Source organism: Prinia subflava, chromosome 3 (assembly GCF_021018805.1).
Source record: "Prinia subflava isolate CZ2003 ecotype Zambia chromosome 3, Cam_Psub_1.2, whole genome shotgun sequence".
In the NCBI taxonomy this organism is placed as follows: Eukaryota; Metazoa; Chordata; class Aves; order Passeriformes; family Cisticolidae; genus Prinia; species Prinia subflava.
In genome coordinates, this window is record NC_086249.1 from 19,679,934 (window position 1) to 19,695,227 (window position 15,294).

Genomic DNA, 15,294 nt, shown 5'->3' on the forward strand with positions numbered 1-15,294 from the left:
GATTTTATTTCTGTAACTCTTTGAAAGGGGGAACTGTTTTATGACTGATTTTACTACATATTTGAGATGCAATATTTTCCTGACTGTACCAGGCAAATGCGTATATTCAACAGGTAAATAAATTCTTGTGTTCAGCAGTCACAGAATTTATAAAGCTAAACATGAAATGTATAACCAGGATACCAAAAATTTGCTATAACATGGATGCTTGGATCTGCATGGGTCTTTTCCTTTATCAGCTTTGGTGTGTCTTCCAGTTCTGGCACATCTATCTCATGAGAGGGAATGATTGTGATTTTGACTGCTGAATTGAGGCCTTGACAGTTATAGCTCACCCTCCATACAGAGAAAAACACTGCTTTGGTCCAAGAGAGCAGAACTGGGTTTTCGGAAGCTGTCATCTTTCCTGACTTGAATTGAAAATGGATATGGCCATGCTACAGCAAGGGAGGACCAGACTTCAGCCTTCCTCCTCTGGGATAAGGATGTAATGCTTATTCCTGATTATTTGAGAGCATTTGGATGTTGATATTTTTTCAGTATAAGGAGTGGCAGTTGTTTATCTCTTGACAAAAGAGAGGTTAGGTGAGAGAACAGCTGAATCTTAATGGGTTTGGGGCCAAGCGTCATTCGGTAATGCAGCTGAGAAATTTTGAAATTGCCATGCAGAGATCTTTTGGAGAGAAAACAAATAGTAGATGCTAAGTCATCTGTCAGATCCTGTGCTCCTAACAGGCGTGAGGATTAACGTGCAGCACTGCTGGTGTAGGTGCACACACCACACAGAGTTAAACATGCAAACAGCAGGCTCACCCTGTGCTTACTACAGATGTCTGAATGAGTGAGTCCTGTGGGCTGGAGCTGCATGTCATGTGGCTTTCACTCTGCTCCATTGGGAAGTCTCCACTCCTTTTGTTTTTATCCTTTTCCAGCTCCAATACTTTGGAGCACACAGCTCCCATCCCCTGACCTAACAGCTCCATTGAAGTGCATTCCAACCCCATGATTTCATGGTACCAGGCAGAAGTCCCCTGCCACGCTGCTATGCTGCCCGCTGCTTCTCACAGGGTGAACAAACAGGGAACATAAACTCTCTCCAAAGGAGCAATGTTCTCTGTATATTTTTAGTGCAAGAAATCCAAGATTCATTTGAGGGTGTTTTGTGTGGGCTTTTTTTAATATAGACTTCTGCTAACACAATGGAATATTTCATGCCACCCTGTTTGCTGTAACTTCCCATGCTTTATGTTGTTAAATGGAATCAAAGGAGTTAAAGATGAAAGACTTCTAGTCAACTGGTCCCTCAGCTGGGAGCCAGTATGGGTTTGTTCTTTGTAATGGATTTGCCAATACTTTACTCAGGTTCAGCCTAGCTCAGTTTTCATTATTGGATTTACTTATTTCTGTGAATTCTCTACTTCAGGTTAAGTAATTGCTGAGCTTAGACTGAGTATAATACTGCTACTGTTTGTTTCTAATGTTTCACTTGCTATTTATTGCCCTTATACTGAACAAACCTTTTGTAAGTATTTGTTTACCATTTGAACATACAAAGCACCATTAAAAATGTCATGCTTGCCCTCACAGGTATTCTCTTAAATGGATAGAAGAGCTTGGTTCTTTCTTTACATGAAACTGTGTCCGTTTGACATTGTACATTGTGTGTTTTCTTTTCAACATGTAGTGTGTCACCAGATGATAACTTATGTAGTTTTACAACAAACCTACCTTTCATTAGCTCATTGTTAGCCTTTAAATATTTGGAGTTAGTACAGTATTTGAACATACAGTTTATGCTGAGACACTGATGTCTTGTATTTTCCTGGTGAAATACATTCTCAAACTGCCTGTTTAAATGCCACTATTGCATTTTTATGTACTGAGTGTGTTGTACTCAACATTAAGGGACACAATTTTACCACTATATCCAATATGTTCATAGTAATGTTATCTACAGACTGTACAGTGATCCGAGAAGTTGAAAAGGCAGATAATGAACATGCAATGGGAAAGAAATGAAGCAAGGACTGCAGCTGCAAGGGAACAGAGTCTGCCTGACATGGGGACCAACAAAGTTTCTAAACAGAACTGTTCTCCACAGGCTTGGGGTGTCAGCACTTACTGTGTCAAGGTGTTGGCACATGAGCTGATCTTTGCTGACTGCACAGAAACTCCTGTGCCCTGGTATAACACACAGGTATCACAGAGGGTAGAGCTGCTCCTGCACTGAAGTAGCACCAGCTTCAGGGTCCCGGGGAGAAGAAGCAGTAACATCAAGAGACATGTCAGGTGATGCTGTCTTTTCTTAGACTGAAGTTGGAAGATGTGCAAGTTTCTGCACTATGCTTTAACTTGGTCATCCTAACATATTTTAATTGATGCAGATCTGTAGTGGATTTCTGGCACATGATGAAGTTTCTTAGCTTTTATAACTGTGCAGGTAGAAAACATATTTTATATAAAGTCACTGGAGTCAAGGTAGTAATAGCTTAATTAGTAATAATAGTAATAACCTTAACATGGCATTCTCCGTGCCTTCTTACTGTCTTGATACACAGTAAGAGCTGTATGTAAGAGCTCTTTGGGGAAGCAAGGGGTGTGAAGCACAAGTGAAGGAAGAAAAGAACATGGGAGGGATGAAATTGTCTGTTAAGAAAATGGAGAGTAGGTCTGTAAGAAGTATGGTCTGTGAAGAGGAGTGTTGTTAAACATTTATATTGGCATATAAATGGGCACCAGAAAGCAAGCAGTACTGTGGAGAGAAGTAATTGTGGGAGGGAGCATCAGGATTTGAACTTAGTGAGGGGAGACATGGACATGAGAAAAGGTTATGTGCTCTGACAAACAACTAACTGTTCTGGGATCCCAGTAGGCGTTGAACACCACATTAGTGGTCTACTATTTCCATCCTGACTTCTTACTCTCTTGGTTAAGAAACATGGGAAACAAAAGACAAATGTTATGCCTGTAAAGTACCTGTTGCATTGCTTAGCAGCTGCTCTAGGCCTTTAGTAATAGAAGTACAACTCTGAAGACTAGTGAATCCCAAGTTTCTATTAGACTTCATCTAATTTATACACATTGGAATGTTGAATGCCTCCTTCTGTGGGAGGGAACCTGGCCCTTCTCAGTGTTAACAGGAATCTGGCTGCAGTCCTGGGCCAGGTAGTAGCTTAGTGGGAGGTGAGTGGATTCTGTGAGAAATGCTCTGATTTAGGTTCCTAGGAAAACAAGGACTCAAATGCCGAGTGAGAGATTGAGTATCATAACTCCATTTTTGTGTAATGAAGAAAAGAGGCACATGGGTGGTCGAGGACTGGAAGCTGGGATTGCTGTTGGAAGAAGTGGTGTGCTTAAGTGACTACCTTAAAGCCCTGTGCTGGAGGTTCTCCAAGAGCACTTAGAAACTGACTCAAGAATATACTAGAAGTCAAGAAGATATTTGGGATGGGGTGAAGGGGTTGCCATCAAGACTTAAATGTGTAGGCATTTATATGAGCAGTAGAAATTAGCGTGGCAGCTAGCCCAAAGCTGCTCTTGTCTGTCAGCACAAGCACTTAAATGTTGAGTAAGAAAATCGTCTTGATCTGAAAAGCAAACTTACTTTAAAAGGAAAGAGATTTTTTCAGCAAATTTAGAAAGAAATAATCTAGGCTTCTCTGAACTATAGATCGTGCTTAAAAGTAAAAAAATTCTATTCCACTTGGAAACATTGTCTCAATAATTTTTCTCAAGTCTGAGTCAAAATTAATTAAGTCAATTTGAAGTCCTTTTTTTAATAGTTAAAAATAATGGTACTTGGCCTTGACTTTTACTGCCATTTTGTGTGGTTTAATAGTTGTATGACATTTTTTTCTCCCACACACATTTGTAAGGGGTTCACAAAAAAGAAAGCAAACTACATCAGTAAATAAATTCTTCCTGCTAAGTTATAGATGTTGCTCATAAAAGTTAGCAGGAAAAAAATCTTGCAGCCACAGGCATAATGAAGTTGATGATCCTGCCACACAACTGAGTGTGAGGATTTGTATTGTACATCTTGCTGTGGTGGGGGGACCCTCATTTATAAGCTGAATGGTCTTGCATGCTCTTACAACTTGGCATGTAACAAGCAGTTTCACATAAAACATTGCTGAGCTACTTCTGAGTGTGGTGGAATTCTTTGGGAAGCTCAGGGAGGTAATTGATCATATGCTGACAGCTCGGAGCTCTGAGAAAATGGTCAGATGGAGGGCTGGGATGCTGGAAAACAAACTTTCTAAGATGGTAACTGTCACTTAGCCAAGCTATACATGTTTCAAGCTTTTTAATCTTTGCTTGCAACCGCAGCTTCTTAGTCTTTTTTTGGTTTTGCTGTTTCTCTGTGAACTCTTTTCTGATGTTGACATTTTACTGGTCCTGATGCATGGACAATGTTCCAGGTGTGATCTTGAGCTATAGTTGTATTTCTTTATAGAGCTCCTCTAGAAATTCTATTGCTGCCAAAATGGGGAGTTTCAGAACTTTGATGATCCCTTTCATTATTCTTTGACCTTTGGGTCAAGAAGTAGGTTTCTTTCAGGAACTACTCAAAATGTTCTTTGCAGCTAGGAAAATAAGACTTCAATGTACATGGGAGTTAAGATGGCAATCTCCTGGGACATTGCATGAGTTTACTACAAAAATATTTGAATTTCTCTAAACTGTGACCCTAGGTTTCTATATCAGAGTGGATATAGAAAATAAAGAGAAACATACAGCTTTGGTGCAAAAGAAGATGATTGAATCTAGCACTTGGTTTCTGAGACCAACTTTTTGCTGATCTTGTTTACAGCTGTATTTTTTTGCATATACAAAGTCTGACAGCTTAAAAATATGATAGTTGTCAGACTCTCTGCTGTAAGTTAGAGTATTTTAACTGACTTACTGCAATTATCAGTTCTGAGGTCATTTAAACATTAATGCACTGACAGGCAGGGAGAAGAGACAGGCATAAATTAGGCTTTTTACAGGACTTTAAAATATAAAAGAATCTGTAAAAAAAAACGAGTGGGTGTTAATTATGCCAATGCTTTGTCACAGAACGTGGTTGTGGATCGCATTTTCTCTGGTATCCAGCCAACTGGGACCCCTCATTTGGGTAACTACCTTGGAGCCATTCAGAACTGGGTGAATCTGCAGGAAAAGTGGAGTTCAGTGCTCTATAGCATTATGGACATGCACTCTCTCACCATGCCCAAGGAGCCAGCTGTCCTGCGCCAGAACATCCTGGACACCACTGCTGCCATCCTTGCCTGTGGGATTGACCCAAAGAAGTGTTTCCTGTTCCGCCAGTCACTGGTGAGTGCTCCTGTTGGGTTGGATTTGTATCTGATTAACTAGCTTTCCACACAGCTTAATGAATGAGCATAGCATTGCTGAACTCCTTTATCATGTTTGTGTTGGTGGTCCTAGAAAATGTTAGCAGTGTTGGATTTTGAACTTACACCTTGCTGCAGTTTTGAAATTTCAAAGGCTGCAGCCATGACTGAGAAGCCCATTTAGGGATAAGTACACCGTAAATTTCTGAAACTGAGCTAGGAGTTTGTGCAGGTTATGAGTAAAATACTTCAAAGACCTCTTAGAAGACGACTATTTTGTCTCGGTAAGTCTTACTTTAATCACAAAAGGTTAATTCATAAATGCATGTGGCCTGTGTAACCATAAAGGTAAGAAAACATGTTTCTATGCTTTTGTATCAGCTCTTGCTACTTATTCTGCCAGCTGCACAGTAACACAAAGTAACAGGTGATTAACATGGTAAGTTTTGTATCAGTTCCATTGTGATCATCATGGGGGTTACATCATCTCTGGGACTTATTTTCCCTTGTTTGCTATAACCTCCTTTTCATGTGCATGCTTTTCCATCTGATCTGGAAGTTCATATGTTAACCATGTGCTTCTCTTGACTACCCCAAAGCGTACTGGGCTTACCTTCCCACTTGGCATATAGCTGTGTTATATTTTCCTGGAACACAACTTAGTTTCTTGCTCAATTAACTTTCTGTTATTGACTGTAAACTGGAAAACTTCTGTAATTTCCACAGACACAGATGTGTCATAGCTTCTGCTCTTGTGAAGACACCCATAAGTGGGTGTCCACCTTGCAACAGAACTACAAAGGTGATGTGCACACAGAATCTGAATTTTATCAATGCAAGCTGAAATGGTGTTGCATTCTCCCTTTCAACACAATTCTTTACAGGCAGAGTTTCCTGGGGCTGTTAAACTGCAAATGGTAATCATAATTCTATATCCCTAGTGAATAATGAATTGATGAAGACAGATATACTTCCTGCTTCACTTTTCCCCTGTATTAAAAAACCAGTCTAAATAGATGAGCTCAGAATTCTAGTGGAAATATGTTTAAATAAATTCACCTCTTTTTTTTCAAATCTGTTTATAATTTTAAATGTGTTACCAGCTTGGGTTTTAATTTTCCTCAATTCTGACTTGTCAGCCTCAAAGTGATGAAGTCAGTAGCTGGAATAATTACAAGGTGAGTTACAAGCCAGTGATGCAGTAAAAACCAGTCTAGAGGGGTTCTTCTCTTGTTTCCTAGGACTGAACAATTCAATTAGTTACAACACAGGATCAGTGAATAGATACACAGAGAAGACTCTTCAGCATGAAGGATAAATGCTTTGCAGATTATGGTTAGAGGGGAATAAAGTGAAGGTTTATAAAACTGCAAGTGATAGGGAGAAATTGTTTTATCCACTGATGAATGTGAACTGACAAATATCAAAACAAGTTAACACCTGGAAGATTCAACACAAGCATAACAATGCTGCATTTCACAAAATCCACAATTGGGCTGCTAAACCCCTTGACACAGGATACAGTGCATGGTGAAATTTATATGAATTTAGAAAGGGACTCGACAAATTAATCTGAAAAATTGCTTTGGGACTGTTGCATATCTGAACAGTCACCTCTACAGGAAGTGGTGAAACCACAGATGGGAGAGCATCCATGCTTTTCTGCACTTACATTGTTTTTTTCTTTCATTGGTTGCTGTCAGAGGTGGATATTTGATCTGGTCCAGTGTTGCTTTTCTTGTGTTCCTACTGGTCTAAAAGCTAAACTAGTGCTATTCCAGGTCTTGCTAAAACCAAGATTCAGGCTTCCCCTGAAGCCAACAGATTATCAGTGAGGATCTTACATTGCACTCAGCCCCAGAATGTTGTATCTTTCACAATATAACTATGCAGAGACTGAATCTTTGAACCCCCACAGAGAACGTGTCAGACTCAGGAAATGATGGCTCTTTGTGCAGTGCTTCTATGGTACCAATACAGTCAAAAACCAATGAAAACCTGAGACAGCTAGACTTGAACATGTTCGGCTTTATCAAACAAAAGTTTCCACCAAATAGGATTCTGATTCTCCTTATGGTGGTTAGGCTGGCCTCAGTTAAACAGACTGTCTTTTTACCTTAATTTTTCTGTGTCCTTATCTGTCCAGATCCAATGGTCATCTAAACCATTAGATTAAATGTTTGAGCAGTGTCTGAAGTATTGACTATCGGTGTTCTTACCAATACTTACCATGAAAGCATCCATACAACTTCCAGAAGTGGCTGCTTCTAGCATATTTTTGCAAGCTCATTGTCGCACTGCAATCAGAAGAACAGTTGCCGTTGTTTGTGAATATAGATTGTTTCAGCACTGGTTCAGGCTGAAGTGGTTTGCCAGCTTCCCCAAACCCAGTCCGTACAAGCTGTGTGAAGTGGTCAGGTATACCCAGAGATGCACTATGATCTGTTACACTTACATAGGCAGCACCAGATGTTTCTCTGGAAGCAATTAAAAGGAGTATCTGCGTGTCGCTCTTGATGTGAGGAAAGGAGACAGGAACCTTGCTAATGTGATTATTGTTTTAGTGTGATAATGAAATAGTACGTTATGGAATGTCATAATATCGAGATGATTGTTCCTAAAAATGAAGGTGTAAGATGGATTGCAGCTATTGCTAATCAAGAAAGTTTGTGTACTTGATTTTGATTGGAAATTTCTCAGATTTCAAAAAAAAAGGACCTGGCTTCCTTTTCAGCCACTGTAGCAGTCTTAGGGGTGGTCTAAAAAAGCCCCACTTCTGTTTACAAACATTTGGGGGAGGTGTAAAGCAAAGTGGCCAAAACTGATTGTATGCTGAAATTGGGCGTGTACTTCCAGAGGTCAGCAGAAAAACAGTGAAAATCTAGCCACAAATACAGAACTGGATTAGGTATTTAATTATGGACAGAACAGGTTTCTTCAATAGCAGATCAAATGCTAAATGAGAGAATTCTCAGTAGCTTAGGACGCTGTAGTTATTGTTGTATTTTGAGTTTTATCTAGAAAGTTACCAAATCTGTAGACCACAGAAATGTTTCTTTAATTACTCCTGTGACACTTCTGTTCATTTTTTAAACAAACATTATCCAACAAAATTATTATTTATGAACTTCTAGTTTTAATCACCAAAACCCACCACAACTAATGACTTTTTCTGTACCCTGATTCTGTAGCATTAAAGACAGAATGAAAATCTTGCACTTCAAAAGTATACTGGTAATGGTAAGCCCCACTAAGGGAATTGCTCATGCAGTCATTCATGTAAATGCTGTTGTGTTCTCTCACTTTCTCTGCATTACACTGGACAAGAGTGGTGTAGAATTGCTGAAAAGGGGTTGGGGTTTTTTCTTTTTTTCTTTTTTAAATTTGTTCCTTATTTGTTTGTTTGGTTTACTTTTTCTGTATTTTGCTGCTTATGTTGCTTCTCTGGAATATGTTTGCCATATGTGAAAAAAAAATAATGCTACTTGGTTTCTCAAAAAGCCTGTGCCTTTTGGTAGGGATTTCACTTATTTTGCTTACTTAGGCTTTTTTCCAAATCTCTAATCCAGAAATATCTGAAATACCTGCCTCCAGAGTTTTCACACACGTTATCATCCTTTTCAATATAAGCAAGAGACAAAAGGCTGAACAATATGAATCACAGACTGACTGCTGGGAGAAAGTGAGAGCAGATACCTCTCGTGCTTATACTAGGTCCAAAAGGTGCTGTTATGATAAGGATACAGGTGAAGTTGACTTGGAATCCCAGAACAGATCTCAGTGACGTTCTTGCCTTTCAAGTAAAATTAAATAAAAGTGACAGAAATCTTGCATAGGCAATTTTTTGTTGTATTGTTTAGTGAGCATATGGCCTGTGTTCTTATGTATTGGATATACAGCTAAATTACCTGTAAATGGAAAGTGCTAGTTGGATGAAGATTAGTTTTGTATGTTTCAGAATTTACCATTTATAGATTATATTGTTTTAAAACATGTACAAACAGTAAGTTAATTGCTGGCTGTGTATTTGGTCTTAATACATTGCAGTTCAACAAATACCTCCCACACTTACATTGCCATAAAAATCCAGCCTAGGGAAGTAGTGGCTACAAAGAGCAAGTGATGATAACTTGAAAATATTTAGAAGCAAGAAGGATGGCAATGAATAATTAGGGTAGTGTTTGGAACCACATTGTCTGTGAAGGGTTATAAACAAGCACATCTAATTAGAATATCTAGAAAAACAATTGTGGTGTATGTTAGACAGTAAAATGGCCTCCCAGTGAGAGAAGCTCTTTCATTAGAGCTTGTTTAATTATATTTTCTCAAGCAGGAAGTTATAGAAAAGTGACAATTTTGGCAAAAATAAAAATAAATGCACATTTTAAAATAGTGCATTTTTATTTGGAGTACAGCTGCAAGATGTATGAGAGCCTCTTAGAGAAAATAATGTCAAGATATGCTTTAATCGGCTGCCTTTGCCTACCAGGCATAAAAAAGAAGTTATGGAATAATGACTTATACAATGTATCATGAGAGTATTAGAAGAAACAGAAAATATATTCCTTAAATTGTACCATAACTGATAAAAGCTGTAACAGTCATCTTTCATAAAACTTAGATCTTTTATTAAAACCAAAAAGGACTATGAGGGGGTAAATAAGGAAGACAGTATGCAATCTGCACACATGGTAAACTTACATGATATAACCCATTTTCTCTGATTCGTGGTGGGTACACTACACATCTCAGTTCTTACTCGTAACCATCTTGTATCTCATGTGCTTCACAGTCAAAACAATATTAGAAGCTGATTTTGCTTTTATGTGGTCTCAGTCTGTTCTTCCTGTCCACCTATCTATTTTAGTAGACACATACTAAATGTCCCAAGAGGAACTAAAATTCCATCAGAGTTGATTCAGCAGGCAGTGCTTGATACGCTGCATGAACACTTCTCTGAGGCGTCCTGTGAGTTTCTGGACAACATAATGTTCTGTTTCTGGGCGGAAAATTGCAGTTTTCATCCTTCTGGATAGGGTGATTTATTTTCTGAGTATAATCAGCTGCAGTATTCTTGCAGTGTGCAAGCAAATTGAAGCAGTAACTCTGGGAGGTGGGAATTTGCAAATTTGTCTTAGCCTTAACTCCAAAAGCCAAAATACAACAATATAAATGTGTGCACTGTTTTGCTGCTGTTATTTTCCAGAAGTATCCATCTGCTTTGTTTTGTGGGCAGAGTTTGAATAGATTCACGCTACCCCTTGTCCAATTTTCAGAGGGGCTGAAAGGCTTCCATTGCATCATAGCTTATAAATTCATTAAAAATACATTAATTTAGCATGGTCCATTGAAAACTTCCTGTCATAAGAGGAAGTATGTGACTGTTTAATTTAGAAAATTATTCTGCTTCTCTCATTCCGCTGTTTTCTCTCTCATGGAGTGGACTAGACATAACGAGAGCTCAGTGGGAAGGAGAGACATGGTTCACTAGGATTTCTCTCTTTTTTGTCTTTTCTGCCTTAATTTACCTTCTTCATCTCATACTATTATGTAGCTGTTATATTTTCCTCTCTTCACCAGTCTTCTGGACACACCAGACTAGTTATTCAAACAGTATTGCAGGTTATACTAGGAGAATGTTTCTGAAAATAAGTTAATTTCATAATGAATAAAGAAGAGGAAAGGTTGCTTTGGCCAAATTACTGTGGTCTATTGGGGTTTACAATCAGTAAATCTTGATTCCATTAGGAATATTCTTGGTCAGGTTCTTCAGAAAGGACAGACAGATTTTATTTCTGTATGTTTTAGCCAAATATAAATAAGATTAGGTGATTAATTGTTCCAAGGTAGAGGTTAAAGCTGTAGATACTGACACATTTACTGACAGTAACTAGATAACCACCCCCCAATTCAATACATTGCTTAATACATTCTTTAAATTTGATATTGCCTTTGTAGCCATAAACTTATTCTACCCAATCAATTATTTCTTTGAGCAGGAATTTGGGATACTGTGACAAATTTTCTGTCATAAGAGTACCTGCACTGTGTGCATTTGGTTCAAGAATAGTCTAATTTTTTTTGTCTGGTTTATGGCCTTTTTTTTCTTTAGCTGTATAATATAGACACACATTGCTAAGTATCTTGAACATATTGCCTGCAACCTTAGGTATTAATAAAACCTTGCCTCTTACTCAAGAAAAATGTGAGCATCATTTGCTTTTAAAAAGAGCCTCTTGAATTTTGCAGTAGCTCTTACTGGTACTTCTAGAAGAGACATAAGTTCTAAAAGAAAGGTTAATTTCTTTTTAAATGTGGACTCTCTCTTCTCTGTTCCAATTTGTTTTAGTACACAGTTATCCAAATGACCTCCTGAGACTATATGTTTGTACTGTACTCTATCAAAATTAAATCTTTTAAGTTTACTGCCCCTTTCAAATGTAGACCTTAATAAGGTTACACTGCTGGAGGAAAGCTGTTTCCACGTGATAGATATGCAGCACATTTGCAGTACCTTACAGAGAAGGGCTGTAGGTTGCAGTTTGAGGAAATCCATCTTGAAAATAAAACACTGCATCTCTTTTTGCAGAAAGCCACTTCAGCTGCCAACACACAGCTTTGTAGTATAACTTCAGAAAGCTGAGGCCCAGTGTTGCTGATTTGCCTGCTTTCAGATCTGCCTCCAGTACTCATGCCTCTCCCACTGTTCTTGAATCTCATGGCTAGCTGTCTTCCTCAGCTGTGTGTCTCATCATAAGAAGTCATCTAGAATTATTTAGACTAAAAGTAGCTACTGGTTTTCTATCTATATATCGTTGGCTGTGGCCAGGGAACATCAGCAATAATTTGGTAAGGAATAGCTAGGATTAAAGACAAAAAAATAGATCTGCAGGAAGAAGCCCTGAGATTGTACTTCAGCATATAAAGCTCCAGAGATGACCCAAATATAAATTGTGACCTGAGTTTAATAACTTCAAATGGCTGCACAAGTAAATAATTAAGAAGCTATTTGTCTTTAAAAAGGGAGGAGCAGGGAACTCAGGTGAGGAAGAAGAAATGGTTGTGCCTTTTAGATAACTGCTTATTATCATTTGGAAGTGGTCTGTTAAATATGTGTGCTTTAAAAAAATAAAAGGAATCTGGCTATGCAGCCTTGGCCTTGTCAGGCCACAAGGAAGGAAAACCATAAGCAGTTTGCTCTGGAAATAACTCTTTGATTACTGATTAGTAAGCCAGGTTGTGGGGGATGCTTAATGCAATGGTGATTGAGGGAGGAAATGTGTCCCTGGTAATAGCATAGAGATGACCATCACAACCCTTGGAGAAATGTTGATGGTTTTTACAGACTTGTATGAGATTAGGAAAGAAAACTGTTAAAATAAGCAAGAGCACAGAGCACAAAAAATGAGAGAAACTTGTATTTACTGAGAAGAGCCAAGGTAGGATTTGGGCGGTCTGAAAAGGGGGGATCTGTATGGATCTGGTTAAGATTTTCTGGAAAAATTTTGATGGGAAATAGTTGACTTTGTAAAGGGAAACAATAAATATAGCACATAAAAGACTGTTATTTCTGGAAATATTTTCAGCAAGGCAGCAAGAACTATTTCCCAAGAAAATAATGTCTATACTGAAAACAGACAATTATACTTTTTTCAGGACACAAAAGTAGCTGAAGATAGCCTGAAGGATTTAATTGATTAGGTGGATGATTTTCAGAATTACCAATGATTGTGACATTCTGGAGTTTGGTTTGACATACAGTTCAGGAACTGTCACTGGTTGTGAGCTTTATTAATTGGAGATGTAATTCTGGTTTTCTACCATTTGTATTATTTTTACTCTGATGTATTTGGGGGAGAGGGCATGCTGAGAAAATTATGTCTTGATTGGAAAAGAGTTAAGTTTATTATTATCTGTTCTCTTTTGAAAAATTGGGTAATTCCTGAAATACGTCATAGCTCTGGACAGTAGTTTGTTGTCAGATTTTAAAGTATAAAAGAAATTGAGTTCTTTACTGGTTAAAGTATACACAGAATAGCCTAAATTAATTGGAACTCTTTATACTTTTATTTCTTGAAATACTAGTTATATTATTGGGTAACCTCCTTAAAAAATAAATTAAGAGGTAAAGCAGAACACCTCTCTAACAGTCCTACTTTTTTTAATGAGAATTATGTGAAAAGTGATGCTTCTTTGACAAAGGTTTTCCTTGTGGTGGCACAATACACACTACCTAAAACAATAGGAATCAACTGAAGATAGTTTTGTAGATTTATGCAAATATGAGATGTCTCTTCTCTGTCTCCTTTCATTTTGCTGTTGAAAGCCACATAGGCCTTAATGCTCACCTTTTTTTTTCCTTATTTTTTTCTCTTTCTTTCTTTCTTTCTTTCTTTCTTTCTTTCTTTCTTTCTTTCTTTCTTTCTTTCTTTCTTTCTTTCTTTCTTTCTTTCTTTCTGTCTGTCTGTCTGTCTGTCTGTCTGTCTTTCTGTCTTTCTTTCTTTCACAGTCAGCAGTCATGTTCCTCAGGGACTTTTGCTGGGAGCAGTTCTGGTCAACATATTCCTTCATGACCTGAAGAAGGGAGAAGGAAGCTCATGGGCAATGCTAAGTCTTTATGACTTAGCTATGCCAAAGAAAGGAATTCCAAAAAAACTCATAAAACAGAGTGGACAAGCACATAAGGGGTAGAAGAACTTTAAATATTTTAAAACATCTGGGTAAAATTTTTCTAAACCTTCTTCACACAATGCAGGAAAGAAACTTATCCTTGTAGTTCTCTGAAATCATTGTAGTCCTAGTAGTTTCTCTGAAATCATTGTAGTCATTGGCAGTTCTCTGAAATCATTGACTCAGCACAAGCAATTTTAAAAAAAGCTAATGATATGTCACCATCACCACATCACCAGAAATGGTATTGTGAATGACAGAGATAATGTTTTGTCACCCTACAAAGCCTTAGTGTTCCCATTTTCTGAATATTGGGTAAAGTTTTAGAACCTACATCTCCAGAACAAACTAATGAATTAGATATGATACAAAGAAGAGGAATTCATGCAGCAGAAGAAGGAAATTCCTGCCTTAAGAAGGCAAAAATCAGAAGTCAGGGTTGCTTCAGTTCAAAGAGGAGAAGGCTGAGGCGTACGTGCAATTGAAGTTTACAAAATCAGAAAAACACTGAATAAGCTGGATGTGGAATTGTTCACCAAATTGTGCAATATAAGAAATATGTGGTATTCAAAACCAGTAAACAAACATGGACACATTAGTGACTAAATTATTTCTTTACACATCAGGTTTAGGCCCCTGGGGCTTGCTGCTCCATGGGGTTGTGAAATGGGCAGTATCAGCTGGTTCAAAAAGGGATTAGAAAGATTCCTGGGGAGCCTGGATACATTACCAGGACTGGGCCAGGGATAATACCTGCTGATATTCCCTAGTGCAACAATTATGGATGCTGGAGAAGCATGAGGGGAAGATACTGTAGGAAGCAGTAGGCTCATATGTTTGCCCCAAGTGCTACTACAGGAAACTGAGCACAATGCTGCATCACCTTTGTTGTGATCCAGCAGAGAGTTATCTCTTACATTCTTGGGTTTTGGTTGTTTAATAAGGATGTTTGCTTGCAGTTTTAAATGGACCTACAGCAAGAAGCTGATGGAGTTTGTCTGGGAGAGTGGCTTCTTCTGATTGTGATCCATGGGTATTGGTATTGGTCAATGGAAGGAAGGGAAGACTGAGCCTTTATTCTTCTGGTGTCATATACATCATCAGGTCTTCCAGTTTCTTTGTATTAAATTGATGCAATCAATGTCATAGAATACTGTAGCTAAATGAGTAATATTTGAGCAGATGCACCATGACCAGCCAAAGGCAGAAATTACTTGCCCCTCTTGCCAAGTAAAACACATTACCTTAAACCATGATTTAGTCTGACAAATGATTGTGGTTTAAG

The 15,294-nt window shown here is 38.1% G+C and overlaps 1 protein-coding gene across 1 annotated transcript in view; it reads left to right on the forward strand.

Moving 5' to 3' along the window:
• The window catches only part of WARS2 (tryptophanyl tRNA synthetase 2, mitochondrial), a 42,798-nt gene that overhangs the window by 16,447 nt on the left and 11,057 nt on the right, over window positions 1-15,294 (forward strand). Inside the window, 1 exon segment of the mRNA XM_063394270.1 lies at window positions 5,062-5,319. Coding sequence (XP_063250340.1) covers window positions 5,062-5,319 — 258 coding nt within the window.